The 23,920-nt window shown below is 36.3% G+C and overlaps 1 protein-coding gene across 9 annotated transcripts in view; it reads left to right on the plus strand.

Annotated features, from left to right (window-relative positions):
* Positions 1-23,757, plus strand: part of LOC136339510 (uncharacterized) — a 49,942-nt gene extending 26,185 nt beyond the window's left edge. For 3 of the 9 annotated variants that reach the window (XM_066282842.1, XM_066282868.1, XM_066282892.1), the window contains one exon: positions 19,567-23,757. In XM_066282842.1, the coding sequence (XP_066138939.1) occupies positions 19,576-20,436 (861 nt within the window). In that variant the 5' untranslated portion in view covers positions 19,567-19,575 and the 3' untranslated portion in view covers positions 20,437-23,757. The other 6 variants (XM_066282901.1, XM_066282833.1, XM_066282876.1 and 3 more) reach the window with 6 other exon arrangements.
* Positions 23,758-23,920: the final 163 nt, after the last annotated feature.

The following is a 23,920-nucleotide window of genomic DNA, read 5'->3' on the forward strand; positions in this document are numbered from 1 at the left end:
CCTAATTCATCATCAAAGTCTCGTGAATCACTTGCGTGTGTTAAGTAACTGAGAACACCTCAGAGAAGGGAATAAATCCAAAAGCAGCCCTAGCGCCGGTGGTCGATTGAACGCCATAAAAGTTTGAAGGTTTTCCGGGTCGTTTGCAAACAAAAGTTTAAGGACGCAAAGAATTTGGATAAAAGACGCGTGTTTGTTCCAGAAACGCTATTTGGTCTTTAGGTGTTTATCTGTTCACTAAATATGATACCGTATATTAATGCATTGAAACATCCCCCGGGGCCCATGAAACCATTCCACCCCACACCAATCACTTTTGCTACGCCGAGTATAAAGGCTCATTCATCTCTCCTCAAACCGAATTAATAATTATCATTTCTTGCCCTTGTATCTTTTCGCAAGACTTGTGAGGTAGAATTCCCTCGCCTTTATTCTTTCAGGTACCCAAAAGCACTTTGAGGACCAACGCGTGTAATCTGCCCATGTTAGAACCTGTAAAAGAGCTTTATTTATTGGCAATTTACGTTTGAGCGCAATTAGGTGCAACTTTAAAAAGCCATTAAGTGTTACAGTATATTGTGAGTTTTAATTGAATAAAGTATAAGATGTTAATTAGGCTTCCTGTACTGAGGGAACAGTTATATCTCGGCCGCATCCGCGACTTCTATCAACTACTTTAATGAGCATAAGTTATGGTTTTGTGGCAGCGAGAAATCTTGGGTAGGTTCGGGTTTTTGTTCGGAGAAAATTGAGTAGGAATGGTACATGTTTCGAGATTCGAAGAAATATATAAAATAATTCTGGGCCTTTTGCCACGCCACTAAATGTATCCGTTCTAGCTCGGAACGTTACTGAGAATGCCGGCAACGTATTTCCATTGAAATATCGAAGATCAGGGGCGTCTGTAAGAGGAGTGATGATACGGGAAGCTTTGTCCTTATGAATTGAAATAAATCCTCAACTTCTCGTTTTGCCACCGAGGGCGTTAAAGTTAAATATAATAATCAACCAGGAGCGTCTCTAGCAGAGTTGAAATATTGAAAATCAATTTAAACTCGGACTAACTAACCTTGGATTTAAGGGCTGTCGGGCCAGCAAGACCTAGTGATATGTTCGTTTCACTTTCTTATTGAGGTGGCAGTAATGATCGGTTACTGTGAAGATAGAGGACTCCTCTTATTAATAGAATGCGATCTCATAAAAAAAAAAAACCGGGAGAGATCTACGTGGCACAAACTTACATGCCTCTCGCCCTCACCACATTCCTTCATCATATCATTCTCCATCAACGTGATTAATCGATAGAGAGGCTGTGTTTCGTCACTACGTCTCTTCAGAAAGATCTGTAGACAGAACTAGTTTTTTTAAATTAACTATTTAGTTTTCTATTGCTAAAGCTTAATTTCAGCATAATCTCGATTACCACCGTTTTAAATGGTCAAGATTAAGACTTCCTAGTATAACGTAATATTCATATTATATTAACCTAAATCTTCGCGAAAAGCTTTCTATTAAAATTTTTTCCCTCGCAGCCATTGCCCAATAATAAGCCATGTCTTGGACGCTCCATTGTGTCATATAATTGGATACCGACAAAATGCATTTAAAATGTTAATAACTCAAGAATTATGACTTTTAAAGCATCATAAACCACTATAAAACGGTCTACTAAGCAAAACGTTAATTTCTGGCGAATGCCCAACAATAAATAAGAAGCGGCTCTCTTTATTGCTTCTCTACCAGTTCGAATTTATGGTTCCGAATCAAGTGCAAACAGGTTCGGGTTCTGTATCATTTTTGCAGATACTTTTATTAAACCGTAAATTGGTTTTTACTCGAGGAAATTAGAGGGCAAAATTAAATTTGCTGCTCTATTAACCAGATTTTTAATTTTGAACGTCCAAATAAAAACTCCAATTACCATTACGTTATTAGCATTTATTGCCGTTCGTAATGCATCTAATTATGTTGTAATTGGACTCGTCAAGGGTGAAAGTCAGAAAGAGAAAGTAGAACATTTCAAGTGTTCGTGAATTTGCTAGGATGACTGCAAAACACTTCAAATAACCAGGCATGGAAAAAATTCTTGCCGCTAACAAGCAAGTCGCTGCTGATAAGTGAGAGCAAAGTGAATTTTCCATTTTCCCTTGGAGTTAGCGCATTAATCTCACCGGACCATCCATCAAAAGCTCATAGCTGAAAAAGCTCAAATAGATTTGAGCAGCAAAGCGACTTATAAAGTAAAGCAATTTACTGTTAGCTTATTTCACGGCATGAATTTACAATGTGAATTACAGCTGTGTAGGTATTATGGCCTTTTCTAACGGTTTGAGAATTTACAAGGTCGCCCAGGCACCGGTTCCATTTTGTACAAATTACTCACGTTTGTCAGGCAATTCACTTTATACCTAAACCAAGGAGCAAACTAACGATCCTGAGAAAACTTGAAAGAGCTATTTACTACTGATGATATTACTTCTTGAATCATTACTTTGTACCAGGAACACCTTCATATGTTAATTTTGGTACCAACACCCTCGACTAATCGAGAATATATGAAGGAAATGTGAGGATGACTGATGGTCAACAAATCGCCATCACGAACCATTCTAATGTGATGTGGCGGAATTACTGTTTCCTGCGACTGGTAGAATTTGTTCCGCTAACAGGGTGCTTCCCATCTTCAGGGTTTTGCTTCGAATTGGGGCCCTGGTCTAGGTGCACAGTGACCCAGGTATATACCAGAAGAAGTACCTGTTAAATTGCTTTATACGTAAAACGCAAAGTAACGATCCTGAGATAGCTCGAAAGAGCTATTTATTACTGATAATATTATTTCAGGAACGATTACTTTTGTACTTTAGACATCTACATATGCTAATTTCGGTATAAACACTCTCGGCTAATCGAGAATACATGAGGAAAATGTGATGTTCTATAAAACAGGCTGACTGATGATCAATGAATCGCCATTACGAACCATTCTAATGTGATGTGGCGGAATTAGTGTTTCCTGCGGCTTGCAGAATTTGTTCCGCGAGCAAGGCGCTACCTATCTTCGGGCATTTGATTCGAGTTGGGGCCCTCGTGTGAGTGTATAGTGACAATTATTTAGAAGGTGTACCTGGGAGAAGTCCCACGGTGTTAATTTCGAACTACTTCATTGGGATTCAATAGTTTGTTTCAAATTCAAATCCGCGATCAAGTTCATGGCTGGTTCTCGGAAATTGACGAAGGACAGAACCAGAAGCGAAAAATCATTTAAATAACACTTTTTGAGATATCAAGATTTTATAGAAATTCACTCGCGTTATAGCATATTATTCAAATTATTTTGAAATCCCATGTTGGATCTACCAATCCTGCAATAATTTAGGTGGTAAACAATATTTTGTTATTGTTATTTATTGTTGACTATACAGTTTATTTACATATTTGCACAATATTTTAAAAGTAAAGCGCACATACGTGTACGTATTACAGGCGTATTTAATATTGCAAATTCAGCTTTGGGGGCTTTTAATTCTGTTATAAACCCATGTGAAACCGGATTAATGCTAAATTTGTTTGGATCTAAATTAATGAAGTGATATAGAGTTCATGAGGTTCAAACAGCCCACGGAAGAATGGACGGCCTAGGAGAATCGCTTGTAAGGATTCGAGAATGTTTCTGCCCTGTAGTGAGTCTTAGGGATCACTTGCGTTCCATCAAATCGTCGGCAAGTAACGAGCACCAAAAGATATCACACGAATTTTCGACTTTATAGGAAACTTTATTAATTACCGAACATCCATTAAAGGCATTATTACACTGCGGTTCCCTCTAACAGATTTTCAAGTAAACGTTTCAATTACGTCACTTAATTAATACCTACGAAGGCAATTTCGCAGCAGTTTATGTTAAAGGTCAAAAGTACATAAGAAGCGCCATTGCGAGGGAGCTGGTCTGCCCACATTCCCGTGACGTTGTTATATTCGTCAGAAGGATCTATTTTAAGCCCTTTGTAATGACGTCAAAAGGTATACGTCATCGTTGAACTGATTTGCCTAATTTTCGTATGTTCAGTGGCGGTCATAGGGTAAAGAACGAAATATAAAAAAAATAGAAAATAAGATTGCTTGGAAGTTAACTTTGTAAAAAACAAAACGATTTTTTTACGACGATTTATTAGACCGCAAAAAAGTCAACAATGTAAATTTGAAGAAAATTGCAACAATCAAAACTAAAAATAAACCTTTTTCATGAAAAAGTCAACAACTCCTGGCACATATAATTCAGAACGAAGCTTTTTAACAAATAACAATATTTAAAAAACAAACAAAACTTAAAATAACTAATAACGAGCCGCGTAGCCTTTGGTCTTTTCTACTTCCAAAAAAACGATTTGGCACAACCTTAATTAGTGCCTGGACAACGTTCCACAGGAATAAAGTACTACCCTTGCTAGCGTCGAATAAATTTGGATAATATTTTTCATGTTTTGTTGTGCCTAAGCGTTCTTTACATCGTTTCACCAATTTTCAATTGGATTAAGATCCGGACTACGGGAAGGCCGTTTTAGAAGAGATACAGAATTCTGGTCGAACCAAGTACGAACGTTAGCTGCCGTATGCTTCGGGTCGTTGTCTTGCTGAAGTTTCTAAATTACCGGCAAGTTCTCTCCGGCGTACGGGAGCATTACAGTCTTCATAATATTCTTATATTGGATCTGATTCATAATATCCTCAATTTTATGAACAGGGCCTGCTCCGGACCAGGAAAAACAACCCCGAGCTTGAATCGATCCACCTCCATGTTTCACTGTGCTTGTGATGTACTTAAAATTCTATTCCTGATCTGATTCTATCAGATTAATTTTTGTTTCATCGGACCAAAGAACGTATGTCCGTTGGGACAAGGCCTATGCCTCATGGTCCCTAGCAAACTGCGTTCTAACCCTGCGATTTTTTTTTAATCATCGGTTTTTTCCGCGCAAGTCATCCATGTAAATTGGTTTCATTTAGACGACGTCTAATTATTCGAACGGATAACGGAGTTTTTATTTTCTCAATTTTTTGGAAAAATCTATTTCCGAATTTCATCCGCCATTATCTCATGGATTCTCGACAACTTGTCTGTCTGTTTCAGGATCCGATTTTCGAGGTTTCTTTTTGCGTGGTGAGTATTGTGTGGTTCCACATTCTTTAAAATCCTTAATTGCATGAAAAATCGTGATTTTAGAACAGTTTACCCTTGTAATATTTTTATACGGTGTCCCAGAGGACTTCAAATCAATAGTTAATTAATCCGGCAAGTTTTGACATGTAATTATTTTATTTTCCTGATGTTTTTTTCTTTATTTAATTAGTTCTCAGAATCTAAATCTTATGAATCTTGCACAAGTATCGCCAGTAGATATCTTAAACTGAGAAATCAACAGCGTTCTTAATTTAGTATCCGTTCTCTGTCAGTTCCTAAAATACGCTGATTGCTTTAGTATTTTCATAAGAGGTAGGAATCCCCCAACTTATAAAATAGAAGCTCCGGGATTCCCATCGATACTTTGAAAACTTGGATTCTTACAGTATTTCCAGATTTTCCCAATACGTTCCAATTTCAGTAAAATAACTCGGCATTACGAATTAAATTAACAAACAAAAAACGTAAAAATGAAGTTAAATTCTATGGTCGCCACTGTATCTAACACACAGGAGTAAGTAACTAAGTTCAGTGCCAATAAGTATCTCAGTAAACAGATTCTGCTGTGGTGCACAATCTAAGGTTAAGGTTATTAATAATCCCAGATAAGCACAATTTGTTTAATAAAGTTTTGTAGATTGTACTATGGTTCGTTTAGTTGTTTTTAACAAGTGTTTTGTTGTGTTATTAAGCAAAAGGTAAATGCGGCTTCTTATTGCCTATAGGGAGTAAAGACGTTTTGGCTTTAAGTGGTTTAGTTAAAGGTGGAATGTTTAGTGCATAATAATCTTGAATTAAATAATCGTAAAGTTTCTGAAACGATTAATTAAATGTTTACCTTGACGATTAAATACTTCGCAAGGTAAACTGAAGTAAGACATTCTCTCGAAACGGCACCTTTCTTTGTATGCGAGCTACTTCTTCCTTCCTGCTTTGCATCTATAAGCAACAAAGATAATTAACGGAAGAAAATTCCCGTAGAATTTCCCACTTGAGCCAAATAAAATTATAACAGTGCAATAACAAGTTTTAATGATGTCTATCTCGCTCTTTCTCCCTTAGACGGAGGTAATTGACAGTGCGCTCGCGTTTTACTTGTAGCCAGTGTGATCTTGGCCTAACCTTGTAACCGATTTAAATTTGTAGTATTGAGATTTGCTACAACGGAATCCCCGAATATGTTCCCTGAACTTGGCATACTGAGCAGTTTATCACAGTCAGAGCAGATATGGAAACGTCATACATGATGCATCCAGACAGATCCAAGGTATCTTGGAAAGCGAGGGAACCTCGCCAAGTATTTTGAGAAATTCCAAGCTTTCCTAGTTGGTTGTTCCCTCGACATTTGAGAAATAAATTCAGAAAGAAAAGAGCGATATTTAATAAATGGAAAAAAGGGTACTACGTCTCATAAACGTAAAAAACACGTCTGCTACGCATGAAACGCTTTCATGCATTGGATTTCCGTCAATTTCTGAATACAGGTACGGGTGAAAGGAAGATCAAAATTGACATTGAGAAAGGCGCGGAAATAAGCCTGATCAAGGATCTAAAATTTCTCAAGCATTTTTGAAATTCCTTTTTTCTATATCAATGAAGAATCCAGAAATATGAGAAAAATTGACGCCTATTGAAGCTAAACGGCAGTCATTTTTACAGTTTGAAGAAACGGCAAAAGGATAATTTGCACCTGCATGACGTGACTCTCAAATGTTTGAATTTGTTAATTTGTCCTGAATAATTTGAGAGCAAAAAATATTTACAAATAGCGGTTCAAGGGAAGGTCAGTCCTTTCTCAAGTTATCCTTAAATAATCCACTAAGAAAACTTATTAACCTGGGAAATTCGACGAAACTATTAGGTATCTCGTGCAATACTCAAACATTTTGAAAATCCCATTCCAAAGCTTCTCTCTATTCATGAAGAATCCAAAAATTACGATATTAAGGAAAAATTAACGATGGTTGTGAAACCAAATGACAATTTTTGAATATACTTAAATACTACTCAAGTATTTGGTAATTTTCCCCATAAAATTCTTCTCTTAGATGCTTTGATTTCTAAAATTTCTTGACCAATTCGGGAGCGAAAATATTGAGAAATTATGAGTCGAGAAAATGTGAAATTTTGCTTATGTTTTCTCATCCTGACTGAAAAAATTAATTTCCAAAATTAAAAAGAATGTATCCTCTGAAAATTTCTCTATACTAATAGGGAATTGAGAAATATATATAGCATAAGGAAAAATAGGCCAGTATTGAAACCAAATACCAATAGCTTTTTTAATGTCAACAGTTCTTAAGTATTGTAAATTTTTAAGAAATGGTAAATGCAAGGAGAAATTGTGCGGCAAGAAAAGATAAAGATTTTCTTATGTCCTTCTTAGATATTATAATTTTAGAAATTAATATTCTGAGAAATTTAAAAAAAAATTTAATTCCTACACAATACAGGGTTTCGACAATCCCAAATGTCTATATATTAATCCAAAGAAACGCTGCAAGCCAAATCTGAAACTATCCAGAGCTTTCATTTTCATTTCCCTTTGGATTTCTGAATCAATCTTGAGTAATTCGATAAAAATACTTAGAACAGTGAAGTCATATTTTAGAATGGAAATAAACAGTACGAAATTAGCATTCGTAGGAACCTTAACAGTTTTTCAAAAGAATTTTGAGAATGTCCAGAATAAAGTTGAAAAAGATGGAAAAATATCTTTTTTACAAGTTTCCGAGAAATATTGGGAAATAACAAAGTGAGATTTTGCGTAATCAGAACAAATTCAGTTGAAATGCTTGGAAATCCTTACAGTGACCTAATCTAGATTTTCAAGATGTTGCAGTTACTAGAGTAGAAAATACTGAAAAAGACAATGGGAAAGGTCGAGAGTGGTTTTAAACAAGGAATTGTTTATTATGTAAAATTTTTAGCTTTTAAAGCACCTAAGGCTCCTTAATTAATTTAGAGGAATTCTTGAGTTTAGTTCCAGAACCTCATGAGTGAAAATGAGTTATGTTTTATGAATACTACAGTATCCAATTCGTTCTGTTGTACCGATGATATTGACCCCAGAAACCATTAAAATTCGTGACATTGATATAAACGACTTCGTTTGGGTCCCAGTAGTGTCTCCTATAGAAACGACTGTACGTACCGTTTTAGTTTATGTTTCCGTTCTTTGTTATTTTTACATGCATGTGATTATGTATAAATTGTATCGTGCATAATAGCTTAATCTTTGTTTAAAATCTATTTATAAGCGTTATTCAGTTAATGAGAGTGAATGATACCACACTTACGAGAAGAGCTATAGTAAAATGCTAAAAATAGGAGTGTTGCACGTTGGTACGAGAGGCTGTAAGCACTTTATACGCGTCATTGCTCGTAATTTGTCTGTAACAGGAGGAAATAGATACGTTTAGAATTATCTAAGACTGGGTGGGGACACAAACAAATACAGCTTCTTGCAAAACATTAATTTTCCATCTAAATGCAATTAGGAGGCGAGTAAAGTTTGGCAGTGGTAGTCTTTTAATTAGTCAGAGAGGTTTAACCGACTACCTGTGGAAATAACTGAAGAATATAAAAATCTACAAAGAGAAAGCATATCTCTTACAAAGAACTCCTGCATTAACTATACCTATATGTTTTTACAACCGACGTATAACAGCAGATAAAATCATCTGTAAAATGAAAATCGTTTACCTCTCTGCCTCGTGTTTGCACCCTAGAGATGTGCCCTGAAGGGCGATATTCCGGTCCTCGAACGCTCACACAAAACTGAGACGAAGACTTAGTTTCAGTTTCGGAGCAAAGTTCTGTCTTGAATTTGATTATTTAGGATTGAAAGAACAAGTAGTTATCTCATAATAGAATACCAAAGCAAATAACAGAGCGCCCATCCCTATCTTGATCCGGAAAGACCCTTAACCGAGTTTATGCTCTCTTTCTCCCCTGCCATATAACGCCCTTCTATAAGGGTAGAAAAAGCTATTACCCTCTTGATTTATATTTTTTTATTTTTGTTAATTTAATGCGTGACTCTGGTACAAAATGGCGTTGTCCGGAACTCGTGTCTCCACTATTTTTTCCTATGCTTTGGGATGCGGTTTTATTTCCGATGTCGCTGATGGTTTGTGTATGAGTCTCCAGAGGCGGAAAGCTGTATTACTGATTACACAACCGAAGTGGGTATCTGCATGACAACTGGACATTGCTTCTTGTATTTTACATCTACTCTGCAAATACTCATTAAAGTAAGACATATAAATTTGATTTCATTAAAACCAATTTCGTTTAAAGCTTTTCAGGGTATTAAATAGCAAGTAGGTCAGTGGGTCAGCTAGATGGTCAGTAGTTATCTTGCCTTCACAGTTAAAGGAAAATTAGGTAATGGCCCCTTGAATTAAATACTCGATAATTTTAAAACTTAGAGAATTCGGTGCTTTTATGTAGGAACGAACTTTTTTTGTTGGAAACCTGAAACCTGATCCCACAATATCGCATCAAAACCCACCTTTGACCATAAACCCAACAATCCGACATCCATTAAGCGTCCAACGGCAACATCCGTAAGCTCTTTGAACTCGGTATATAACGTTATTAAGTCAAAACCATTTGGGCTTTTGGTCACGTACTTTAGCATAAAATGTAATGCTCGCAAGCTTTCCTCGTTTTATTGCGTTGTTCCGTATTTTCTCATCATTACTATTATGATTATTATACGTCGGGAGTTGTGTCAACTTTGTTGATTAGTACCTACTGTTGCATGAGTTAATCTATCGCTTATTAGATCATCTCTGCTTAAGGCCTTTCACCGGCGAATTCTTAAAAATCGTGTTTCCCCTACACTTTCCGGGAAACCATTAAAGCGTGGAGAAGATTTGAGAGTTTTAGCAGGAGCCCTATTGAGGAGAAGCTTGCCCTAAAGGGTGCCCGCTGCAATAGGGAAATCGTTTAAAAGTGTGTTTTAGAGTTAACAACAATAAAGAGATTACTGGACAATTTGAGGGTAAATAAGGTACAGTGAATGTGAGCAAACAAGTGAAATTCCCCAATATCGAGCCAAACAAAGGAAAGTAGAGTCCTGTAGGAACGTCCTAATCACATCGAAGTTTCGGAGTTGCGACGAGTTTTCCGTTTTAGCCGTGGAACGATATATTTTACGAGAGAGGGGCTTTTAGCCCAACGAGTCGAGCGCTTGATTTATCGGCTGGTTTCATAAACACACTATATACGAACCGGCGCTAAATTATATCGGATAATTATTTAGCGGCTTTTAATGTTGATGTAATAGATTAACGGACCAATGAAATTCTATCGGATCCAGATGGATGGTGTCTATCGGTCGTAGTTTGTTGGTAGTATTCAGTTACAATTCCAGTCAAAAGTGACTCAAATGTAAATCGAAAGCTAGAAATTGCATGAGAAAAAAAATGCTATCGAATCAATGGCGAACGCGCGCTTTTCTTGCTTAACTGGTGAATGCGCCGCAGCCCTGTTAAAAATTTACTGCAAAAACACATTTCTCCACGATGAAAAAAAATCCGTCGTTCACCATCAGAACAGATTTGCAGGACTTAAATAATATAAGACACAAAACGTGGTCAAATAAGCAAAGAGCTAACTTGGGGATTTGGGGGTAAGGGGAGACTTTGCGTAACTCGAACGAAATTGGGCCATGTCGTGAAAGATTTGAGCTCTATCCCGGTTTGTCGCCCAGCCATCGTGCATCTTCGGAAGCCCGGACGTAAACGACACAATATTGCCGGAACAGTTAAACCAAATCGAAATAAAATTTGAAAGAGCGATTTTTACCTCTCATCCGGTCAAAATCTGGTACGAAGAGACATTATATTTCTGTGAAATTAACTTTTAACTCTGTGAAATATATTTTTTCAAAATTTCACTCTAAATTTGATATTTCTCGCGTGTGAAACGGAGAGGAAGTCGGGAAACCCCCATTAGTACTACGAAGCGTTCTTGATAAAGAACGTCGCTCCCATGTAACGAATTTCTGGTAAAACCACATGTCGATTCCTTTGTGTTGAAATTAGTTGATAAGATTGCGTAATAAAAAATACAAAATAAAATCATAAAATCAGTCTTGAATCGAGAGATTTATAAAGAACATGAGTTCCGGAATGGGCCAATATATTTTTTGAGTCATTTTTAGGTCTCAGAATATTTAAACGGACAAACGGGTTTCACCTACGTCGTGCGCTTTTTTCCCGCCCATCTAACGAAGTTTTTGTTGAAATATAGAGTTTTAAGTTTACCAGTGGCATTTGATAGGGTGGGTAAGAAACATGTGCAAAAATCGACATTTCTAGATAGCTCTAGTATGCCAGAAATTTTTTTATTTCAACATAAAAAGGCATAGGTAGATAAGGGCAACATCTCAAGATGTCTTTGGCCGTTACTTGAATGGAAAAGTGCACTTTACCGCACTGCTAAAGTAAGTTTGGTTTTAGGGAGCTACCTATTGTCCATGTTTAAAAACGTACCACGTCGCATTTTTACGACAGAATTACGTATTCTCCCAGTTAAAAATATAGGGAATTCTCGAATATATATTTTTTTTACGTGGTGCTTAATTGGCTCTTGAGTGTAGAAACAAGTATTTCCTCGCACTGAGTGTGAGAGAGATTGGTCCTGTGGGCCTCAAATATGGCCTCTGTAATGTGGGCGAAAAAACTCCTTTTATGATTTATTAAGGGGGAGAGGGGAATAAAGCTGAAAGATGAAATTGTGCTAGCGATGCCAAGGAATTATGAAAATGCAAACGATTTGATAAAAAATTTTAATTAATTAGTAATTACAGTGAAAGTCGAATATAACGACGGCGAGGGGACCGAGTAAAAAGGGTCGTTATATCCGGTCGTCTTTAATAACAAGACTTGTTTTTTATGATTAGAGAAACATGTGAAAAACCAAATTTTATTTACAAGAATTAAATACTATAACAGATTAATACTGAAACTAAATAATTTAATATAACTTTTGACTTATATACAAATACAAATACGTATGTATGGTAAAAACACAATATTTACTCAAATTTGTCGTAATTTTTGTTTACTTTTTACAATGTAAGTTAAAACAAATGAATTCATTTTTCTTCTCTATGGGACTGATTTCATTCAGAAGCCTTTTGTCCCTGGAATAACTGTATACCGCAAAAGTGTTCAGGGTCTTTACGGCTATACCTACAGCATAGGGCTTCTACAATTACTAAGAATCTTCACCACCCTCAGAGCTTTCATCGCTTTCACCTTGGATTTTTTGAATAATGAGCACCTCCCTTTGCAATTTGCTCGTCAGATAAAGCACTGTTTGTTTCCAAGTGAGGGTCAACATTTACAAAATCGGTCCATACTTAATCTGATAATGTAAGGTTTCCTCATGTCCTTTTTCAAAATCATTATATATGTCTTTCTGGCTACCTCAGCTAAACAAAAGTCTTCAGTTACTGGTACTCCTTCTAAACCTGCATGACTAAAACAGTCCGTGATATTTTGGGGTGATATCCTGTTTCAATGGTTCAGAAATCATCGTATTGCATCCAAAAGATTAATAATAGCTCGCTCATTGTTTTGCTGATTGTTTTCAATAATACTCATTAGCGGAATCTTTCCAAAATGAACTCTCATTGATCTTGTGATACCCTGGTCAACCAGCTGCAGAACTAATGTGGTGTTTGGGGGGAGATATTCAACGTTACAATAAAATTGACATTTTTCGGTGCGCCGGACAATTGTCTACCAAGATCAAATTTTTTCTCTTTTCTTTTTTATTTAATTCATTGTCCTAGTTAACAATAGAAATTTTTATAAATAATTCCGACGTCATCAAGGCTTTTTTATTGGGTTTGTAGGACATAGGTTAGATCTTAATATTCTTGAAACAGCGAGGGATTTTCGATTTTTTATAACAATCAACTGGCGCTTATCTGATCCAGTCATATTGGTAGCAATAAAGTCCTTGGACGTTTTTCCACCTGTGTGCTTCTCACCTTGAAATTTCAGTGTTCTGTTCGGAGCCATTTTGAAAAAAAAAAGATCTGTTTCATATGCGTTAAAAATCTCATCATTCTAGTAATTTTTTTCGAATTTCTGGCAACACAGTTCAGCCAGTTTTTTGTTACTGGTGCAGGTACACTAACAGCTTCACTCCTAATTTTTGCATGCACAGCGCTATGTCTTTGCGGGAAGCGTGTAATCCCACATTCTGAACATTTATATGCCGGACTTTTATTAATTATTTTGACAAACTTTTCCGCCTTTGCCTGTAAGATTAAGACCACTAATTGCTGATCTATTACTTCTTTCCTTCGTAAACCATTTAAATAATTTCTCATCAATATCCCCATGATTGGATAACTTGAGTTTTTGTTTGGTAACAAACTTTCATTAAACGCATCTTTGACATTTTTTTGGTTCTTCCGAATTTCAGGAACAGTCGGACGCGATAAGTGCAACTAATCTGCAATGGTATTGTTGCTATCGCCTGCTTCAAGTCTGGAAATGATTATACTTTCCCCCCAATGGACGAAGCTCTTCAGTTTCTTGAGGTCATTTTTGAAACACAACTATTATAAGGATGCAAACAAACTGAATACATAGAATCAACACAGTCTCTAATTTGTATAGTCCACGTTCATAATTCAGGAATTTTCCCGATAATTCCTATGCTCTCGGCACTCTTTTATAAAAAATTTATGTCTTTGAACCATTTACCGGCACAAAACGTAAATGAAAATATCGACACATAAAAAACTCAGATTCTATGGCTTATATCAACAAACCCCTTTGTCGTAGTTTTAGTTGCTTGGTGTCGGTTAATGGCTCAAAGAAATTGATTTTTTGGTGTATTTATAGTAATTGGAATATAAACTCGACACTGTTAGCATTCAATTAGAAATTCCGCAAGAAGAGACCGTAAATTATAAAAAAAGCGGCGTTTTAGCAGCTTTAGGTACAAATCGCAGAGAAACCACAACCGTACTTAACCGTAGATATGTCAAATATGCGTACTAAAAGGAAATTTTCTGGGATTTGCCTATGAGGCCGCTAAAGGCACTGAATTTTAAGAAATGTCGGTCACCCTTTGACTTACTTTTCAGTGTCGACCTTATACTACAATTACTGTACTATATATCCCGTGGCGTCGTATACGTTCGAGTTTCCGTCGCTATATGCGAGCCGTTATAACCGACATCGTTATTCGCGACTTTCACTATAATTTACAATCCAGTTACATTATTAACTCCAAAAAATATTTCAAAAATTTTGTGAAAGATCAAAAGGCAATAGTATAAAGTCCAAGCTTGGCAATGGTAAGTTTAAGTGCCTACCCTAAAAGCTCGTTAATACCAACTACACTTAAATACAGATTTTGAATACATTAATTAATCATTAAAACGATTAATTAAAACGAGTATTTGCACCTACGTTATTAAGTCCATTTTTCCTTCGAGTCTTACATTAAAAATAAATTAGTCCACATAGCAAATTAACATTATTGTGGTGAGTATGGCGATAAATGGTTGCCCAATGTTTACATTATTTATCTCAATAGCATTTTGTCATGGTCGGCTGACTTTCGTTTATTAAGTCCTTTTTTATAATTGTGCAAAGCTTTGTTACAGTCCATTATGGGTTGAAATTGAAACGTTTGGCTGCCGCGATAAGGAAATGCGTTAAAATCTGGTTTTTGGATCTTCCAAAATTTGGCCGAAAAACACGTTTTGTTTGCCATTTTGTTGGGCCGAAGCTTATCGCAGAAGGACTGGGTTATTTCAGGTCCACGCGGAAACCTCCAAAATGGCGGAATTGACCGGGCACGCGAAATTATTCGTGTCAATTCAAGCCGGTTCGATTTCTAGAAAATATCAGGCGAACGCGATCATTTGCCTTCATTTAAATCGTCAAGGAAACGAATCGGTTCTCGACCGTTCCCTTCAGGTTTATATTAACAACTCCTTAAACTTGCTTCAGTTTGTACTTCTCGGCATTATCCCGAAAGGCAAAACATTAATCAGCAACATCAAAGCACAGCTTTTAATTAGCTGAATTCGAAAAATCATTTAAATGTTTACGACTATTAATAAATAGTATTATTCGGTCTCAACCGGTAGCATTTCAATGAAGCCGCCTCAAGGATACTTTAGATAGAAAACAAAGCTGAGTAGTGATAGTAGTAAGCAGCAGTGATCGGTAGAGGTAAACACGTTTGTTTTGCTTGAAAGTCGGACGTCACTAAAAGTGTTTGGTGTCGGTGAAAAAATACCGAAAATGTGGCCCTTTGTGAGCCACAATCAGCGATTCAGGTAGAAAGGAATACCGCTATTATCTTGGCGTCATTATCTCGAAAGCTTATGCCAAACATTTTTCGTAAAATGCCACAGTCCCAGTAGTGGTTCGAATTTAATCTAGACACGAAGTGGAGTGCTTTATCAGTGCTTATCAGTCAGGTCAGTTAACTCAAAAATTAATATTTTCAGTGTTTGTTTTACTTTCGACCCATTCGTACGTGCACCGTTCGTTGTCTATCCCAAATACTTCACTGTGTTGTTTATTTTCGCAAGTTCGTGTTTTGGTATTCCGCACTCAAAAATAGACTACAGCAGAATAGAGAGAGGTTGGTGATTTGCTTTAGATTACCATAATTTAGTCACTATAGCGAGTTTGCTACGTCAAGGCCGTTGTAATGCAGCGATAATTAACAACTCTTTCCTAATAGTTATTAAGAGTTAATGGGGAATGTTATCAATTCGAAACAGGGCAAAAGAGTCGTGGATTATACTGTATGTAATAATTACTGACTTGGGACCATTATGTACGATATGCAGTTATTAATTTCATTGCCAGTGATCAATACGTTGCGTCACCAGTCACGTCATCGTCATTAATCATCGCTAGTTTCACCATGGTTAGACAGGCAATAGTTACTATTATATCTTCGCATAGGGTGCAGTTGGGGCTTTATTTGAGCTTTATCCCCAGGTTGCGGGGCAAAAATTGACCAAAATAATGCGATTTTGTACGGGAAAGCCCCCCGATTGAATAGCAAGATAAATTGCAGAAAATTTATTGTATCGATGACGATAAAAAAATACCACTCATAAGGTCACGATGTTTTCCTAGCTGGTGACGTCGAAATGACGTCACACTTCTGCAGGATTTGCCCCAGGCCGAAGGGAAAATGCCTTGTCCAAGGCAAAACGATCATTAAATAGTGTCGTATTTCGTTCAGGATGTGTGGGTTAACAATAGTAATAAGTAGGAAAGTTATGAACAGAAATTGAGCTCTCTGTGAAGGTGAAGAAACATCGGTTATATTCTGCTAACCCTTTTTGGACTTGCAAATGACAAGTAGCAGAAGTTCAGGTCAAACTATTGATCTCAACGGACTATTGCTATAATAGTCACTTGGATGTAGAAACAGTACACCGAATATTCTCAAACTAGGAATATTTTTTGAGTGTTGTGAAAGCGAAGCTACACAAGTAAAGGAGATGAAAGTAAATCACTTTCATCTCTTCAAGTGATAGAAGTTTAAAAAAACTAGATCAGGTAAAAAGAGATTCGGCTTGAAATTTTACAAGGTGCAGGGGGAATCCAAATTTGCTGCGCACCATTGGGATCTTGGAAACCATAAAAGATACGAGGTGGCTTGAATTGGGGCAAAATTGCCCAGTTTCCAGCTCTGTTTGATGCCGTTTTAAACTTTGGAAAATTCCGATTATTTATGAAGTTTTTTGAAAAAACTCATGTTTATACGAATCGATTTTTTTTATTTATGTGAAGAGATCTTTTAAAATGAATTTCATTCACACCTAGACATTTTTGTCCGTTTATAAGACAACGTCATTTTATTTTGAATACTGCGTTTCGGAATTTGAGAACCATCATCAATGCATTTTTTTAAATATCGAATCGAACTTTTTATGGCATTTTTGGAACGCCTTTGATTTTCGGAACTAAATGATGTGTCACGCTTGTAATAAAAACAAACGTAATAGTGCAAAATACATTTTTAATAAATAAAATAATGAAACACTACTCAGACATAAGTGTTACCGTGCGTTACACCAATGAACAGAATCGTGACATGTTGCGGCTTTATTTCATGTACCACAGAAATTCTGTGGGTGCCAGTCAAGCATATCTTCAAGAATGTCCTGAAAGACGGCAACCATGTTACTCGCATTTTTGCCGATTGGAACGAAATTTGGTAGAATATGAAGCATTTAGTTCGTTGTTTCCATGGTAACAGTTATGCCTGACTAGTGTTTTATTTTATTTATTAAAAATTATTTCACACTAACGTTTGTTTACCTACAAGCGTGATACATTGTTTAACGTAGAAAATCAAAGGCTTTAAGAAAATTCAGGTTCATGTTTATAAAAATTAAGCTGATGATGGTTCTCAAAAAAATTCTAAAACGTTCTATTTAAAATCTAATGACGCCATCTTATAAAGAAGTAAAATTGCTCATGGGGAAGTGAAATTCATTTAAAAAAATCTCCTCAACTAACTTAAAAAAAAAACATTTTTGGAAAATTCGTTTCTTTTTCGATCATCTTCCGAAGTGATCGAAATTTCGCAAATTTTAAAACGCCAAATAACGAAACTCGAAAATGCGCAACTTTGCTCTAAAATTAAGCCATCCCATATCTTTCATGGTTTTCAAGATCCCAATGGTGAGTGACGAATTTGAATCACCCTGTCTACTAGAAAAGTAAAGGCGTTTTAAGTTATTCTCATGCCAAACTCAAGATCAAGTTCTTTACTAGTTGAGTATCGAAAAAAAGAAGGAAGTGGCATGTTACGCGTTATTTGAAGAGAAAAAAATGAAATAACGAAGTTTCTTCAGTGGTTTTCCCACCACTTCGGTTCCCAATAAAAGGAAACACTAGTGGATTTAAAGGGTAATTAAACCCAAATTTAGGTGCTGTGAAAGTTACGAGATAGTGATGCTTCTAAGATGAATGAAAACATAAAGTTCTTTTGACAATTTTGAGTCTCCTAAACCAAGTCTAGCCAGTAACAAACTTTGATCGATTTAAAAGGAAAGAGTCGAGGAGTAGGTTTTTTTAATTATTTAAAAGAGGATTTCGCATAAAGCTCAGTTGCGATGAAAGTGAAGAAATATGAAGTTGTTTTCGTACAAATTAAATATCGTTTTGCTTATCTAAATTGAAGAAAATGGCCAATCTCCAATTAGTCAAAATCTGAGTGCCGTCAAAAAATTCTTCACCTTTTGGGCCTCAGCTCAGAATTGGTTAGACTCGTTAGATTTGTTTAACTGGCATCAATAAAACTGATCTTTAAACTATCAAAATAAGAGGTACTTGGACCGAATCATACACGTCCTCTCTGATCTAAAGTAGATCGAGATTACGACAAGTTCCTGCATGTGCTGTCAAGTTGAAACAACAACGAAGCGTGACGTTGCCAGATTGATTAAATTATAATGTCGCTAGAACAGATTAATTAACAGAATAATTATACATAACAATATTGTGTGGCGAATCACATGATTTTTGTCCACACTTTTGCGAAAAATTTATCTCAAACAAAATAAAAAACAAAAATATTTTCAGTCTCCAGTTCAAGATCGTTATGCTTTAAAGCGAATGATCACATAACAATAACGCCTTATCTCTATCTCGATACATAATGAGAAACAGCTTTACAGGAAATGTTACCAGACAATCTGGCTCCATAGTAACAAATTTTTTCTGGGAAAAGTTCATGCTGCGCCTATGGCTTTACCTTTTTCGAACCCCTTGAAGGGCATCAGGTAGGGTGAAAGGCGACCCGGAAAAGAAGATTATTATGTCGTGATTGACCACTCGATTAAGGATTCATATGTTTTCGTTTTACCTCGAAAGGGACAAAACTCTCGTGGTCTAGGAATTTCTGAGTGGACTAAATGAATTTACGATCAAGGATTTTCGTGTTAATTGCCCATTTAAATGTAGGTCATCGCCTAGATTCGGGTCTTTGTTCCCCTGCTAAAATACCTGAGCTAAATTCAATGTTTGTCTTGTTAAGTTATTATTTGGTTATATTTAGCAGCTGTAAGATACGGCCACTATAAGGGTAAGGATATCAGGTATGTGCTCTAATGACGTTTCAAGCGATTTGCCCTCACAAACAAAAGCAAAAATAACTGATAAACAAACAAGCTAAAACCGATAAATTTATCTATTATTATCCGGCAATCAATAAGTATTACCTTTACGTACCGGAATTGTGAATGCACACTAATTAAACGCGTGTATATAAATCGTACGGGATCCAGTGCAAACATATTACATTGACTGATAACGGCATGATAATGGCGTGATAAACTCATTTAAGCATTCTCCTTTCAGATTAAAACCATGAGGACGCCTCAGCTGCCCAACGCCTCCAGCCCCATGGACGACTGCGACGACATTTTTGGCCCCCCACGGGCCTACCCCATGGCTTACCCCCCAAGAAACCGCCCCTCCATGATCTCCCCCAAATACAAGCAGAAGGAAGAACGGAGGAAGGTCCTCAAGATTAGCCTCAATAAGCTGAAGAAGATCGACGACCCTGAAGCCAATCTCTGCAGATCCGTCCTCATCAACAATACAATGAAGAGGCTGCAGCAGGAGACCAAGGAGGAAAAGTCGCAGAAACAGCAGCTGAACTACCCAAGATGCTACAGCAATGACAGTTATTTGAACATTAAAACTGAGTTTATGAAGAATGAGAAGCCTTCTGAGGTTGTGAGTGAGTTTAGTGGCAGTGAAAGGATCGAGGATGATTTCCATGCGAGACTTGAAGAGGAGATTAAACATGTGAACGCCACAGTGGTATCTAACGGTTTTGAGTCGCAAACCCCCAAAAAGAGGCAGTTTGAAGACATGACTGATGAGTGCGACATGCATGATGTGCTATCACAGTTTTATCTCCCTCCCACTCCTCGCATGCTCACAGCAATGGACGAGGATGAGGACGTGAATGTGGTGGACAGTGACCCTTTGGTGAAAAGACTGAAACTGGAAGAAACTTCACCTGTAATGGAAAATTCTAGTTCCTTCACAGACTACAGCAAAAGCGTGACGAGCTTCATCAACAATAACTTGCCATCGACGAGATTTAGTAGCTCGTGTTTAATGGAGAGTGAAAGTTCTTTTTCATGTGGGCAAGCCTCCATGTTCGGAGAGATGCAAACGAACGTTTACCATAGTCTTATAGCATCCCTGGAAACGTAGCGCCTTTTGGGGTTGTTAGATAGTGGCGCCGAACTGTGGTGAGTTATGTTACATCAAAATCGAGGGAACAAAGATTTGAAGTCCGCCCCTGCAAGCACTCACCGACTCTTCCTCGCCAGCCACAAGGGCTTTCAATTGCTAATGTGATATATGTGTGAATATATACGAGTACATTAATCCGTTAAAATTTTGAATTATACAACTCCTGTAAATCACACTTAATATCCCATAGGTTATAGAAAATGGATAATTCACGAATTATACTGGATTTCGATACGGTTGTGTTAGGCCAAATTGCCGCAGTGCTGACAAAACTGTTAGGTCCTGATGTCTGGTCCGAATTTTCGGCTTTAACTAATAAATTCCGTGCCAAAGTTACCTGAATTTACACACAGTCGAAATCTGCGTTTTATAAAGAGAAAAAGAAATTCCATTCACCCAGGAAAATCTTTAATTCTGGCAACGCTGCGTCAGTCATTTATCCTGCAGGCCGGCCAAAGTCATATTATTTAGAGGTGACGTTGTCGCTGCTTCTATTATTTACAGATGTTCTTTTATTCAAAAGATGGCTCAAATCAAGCGTCATTTGTGAAACTTAAAGCGACGTTTTCATATTTAGCTGAGGCGCATATTCAGCGTTTTCGGCTTCTTTAGTCAACCTTCAAATTTATACTGGCCAAAACAAGGATTATACGTGAAAGGGTTACCTCGTTTTTTCTGCGATACAAATAATCGTAAAACAGGTGTCATTCATTAAAGTCGAGGAAGGTTGCCATGTTTAAACATGCCAAAAACAACGAAAATATCTTTCTAGTGACTAATGTCACTTGTCAAAGTTGAAGCAACGTTTAAACGTTGAAACATAGGACAAAATTAAAAAAATGTTAACTTGAACTGTCGGAAATCACGAACGTTTATTTTATTCGAAGAGAATTTTAACATAGTATTAGCTGTCAAAGTGAAGGCAACATTGCCATACTTAAGTATTATAATAAAACATAAATGGATACCAATTTTCTTAAAATACTTAGTTCGTCTCTCTCTAACCTTTAAATTTCCCATCGTAAGTGCCAAATGACGTACTAAATATAAAGAAAGTTCAGTCAATAAATGTACTCCAGAGGGAACACAACGTGCTGCCAACATCGTCTAGTTGTTTTACTGCCAATGTTGCCCAATGGCGTGACAACTGTCACGGAATGGGCGACATTGCCCGGTTGACACTACTGAGCCAGTATCCGTTCATGGTTTCGAAATCCATAAATTTTCTGGCCAAAATTTCTTACTCGACACGAGCACAGACAATTTGCGGTTCATTATTTTGATTGAAAAGTTGTTAAATATCATTTCAACTTTTCATTTCGCAGTAATATTGTCCCGTAAATAAATATATCGAAAATGATTTTTAAGTATTTACACAAATCAACGAACAATGTAAATCGATTAGTCAAACTGAACGAAAAACTAACAACGATATGTTCATTTGTTTGATATTTGCGTCAAATATCGTGTCGGCCGTCTGAAAAATGTCAACGCAATTGTCAAGCCATTTTGTTATATGTAGATAAATGACCTGAACTTTCTTATCGTTTGAGTACAAATAGGCAATTGACGAAAGAGAGCTTGACAGCATCAGTCATTTCGTTTACTTAGTACCCCATTTCTTGTCAATTGAAAATGTCAAAAATCGGCTGTATGTTGGAAACTGTCATTACGAAAATCGTCAGTGTGATTACTTCACTTCCCTTCATATAAACTTGAATCGAGACCGAATTTTACGATTTCCAAACGAGGAAATAACCCAAATTCAATAACACACACGAATTAACGTGTTTAATATTCATACCGATGACTCCGAATGTTCAAATAGGCCAGATTAGATACCAGGACACGCTGTGGTACTTATAGATGTCAGCACTTGCGCCACGTATTGATTACCATACAATACATACTGTTTGTTGAGCAGTACCTAATTGTTTAGTTTAATACCTTATTATTTGCTTATAACGCTCTCTACATGGGTGATGATCTTTTAAGGGAACAATGCACCTTATTATTGGACCAAGACTTATATCATCTGCAAAGTACATAAGATGCATTGATAACTTATCTCTAAAAAAGAGAGCCAGGGCTGTGATATACCTAAATAATTATTGATTAATATAACCATTAAGCACTATTAATAATAAGAGTTTAAATGGTAGATTACGTATAGTAGTGTGTGTATATTTTGTCATATTGTATGCCTTCAGAAGTCAACCCCTCAGGGTGTCTTATAGTTCAAAGCACGGTAGATCTGGCGAGCCTTCTGATGGGGAGACTTTTGGGGGTTAGAGCTGCAGTCAATCTTCCTCCAGAGCTTAATGTGAGAGTACTTATTATAGCAATGACAAAACCAATAATAAAAAGCTTCTTTCCGAGTTTAATTAACTTTCTGATGTGTGCTTTTTTGTCGATTGACGAAACTCTATTAAAATTCAAATCAAACATAGTGACCGTAACATTCTCAAATTGATGTTATGTGGAACTTATAATGACCTAAATTGAATCACTCGGTGTGGGATTTGGTGTAAGTTGCACATAATACAAGTTGGGAAACCGCAATTATTGTTAAGAAACTGAATAATAAACAGATGGAATGAATATTTTAATTTTTTTATTTAAATCGTTAAATAAAATTGCATATTTGTCGTATGCGTAGGGTTAACAATTTGTTTATTAATAGTTCCGTTTTTTAGTTTTAACATATTTTATGCAAATTTCGGACCAGTTTTGAAATTACTTATTATTACTATTATTATATTTACAAGAAAATGCCTTTTCTATTATTATTATTAATATTATTATTATTATTATTATTATTATTATTATTATTATTATTATCATTATCGCTAAACTTTTATTTATCCTTCTTGATTTATTGTTTCCTCTTTATTGTTACTTCATTAGGTATATAATTGTTTCTAACTCCTTCAGTCAATTTTTATCAATTTTATCAAAACCACAACACTGAGACGTAATAATGTACATAAATTAAGCGAAAGCCCTTTCGTAACATATAAACATCGTATAGTTTTATAACTAATTATATTGTTATCTTCGCAAGTAAAAAATTAATATTAGCATTTTACTTATATCGATGTACCAAAATATGAATGTTACCGCTCAGAGGACTATCTTGTAACTGTACATATGTAAGTAGGTAGTACCGTTTTTATTTTCGAAGTGCATGGCACGTATATGTTAGGTAGATAATGTGTACATGATGGCATCTTTTGTCTGTGACACCTGAAGATGCAATAAAGTACCTGAAAGTGAAAAGTTGTGCTTCATTTTCTTCTATTCCGTAAATTCTTGAAAAATACAGAAAAAAAATTATGGTTTATAAAATTGAACTACGGGGCAAATTTGAATATTTTAGCAGTTAATAAATAATTCAATTGTCTGCCTTGCGCCATCTAGTAATATCACTCTGAACCTTATA

Source organism: Euwallacea fornicatus, chromosome 1, assembly GCF_040115645.1.
Source record: "Euwallacea fornicatus isolate EFF26 chromosome 1, ASM4011564v1, whole genome shotgun sequence".
Lineage (NCBI taxonomy): Eukaryota > Metazoa > Arthropoda > Insecta > Coleoptera > Curculionidae > Euwallacea > Euwallacea fornicatus.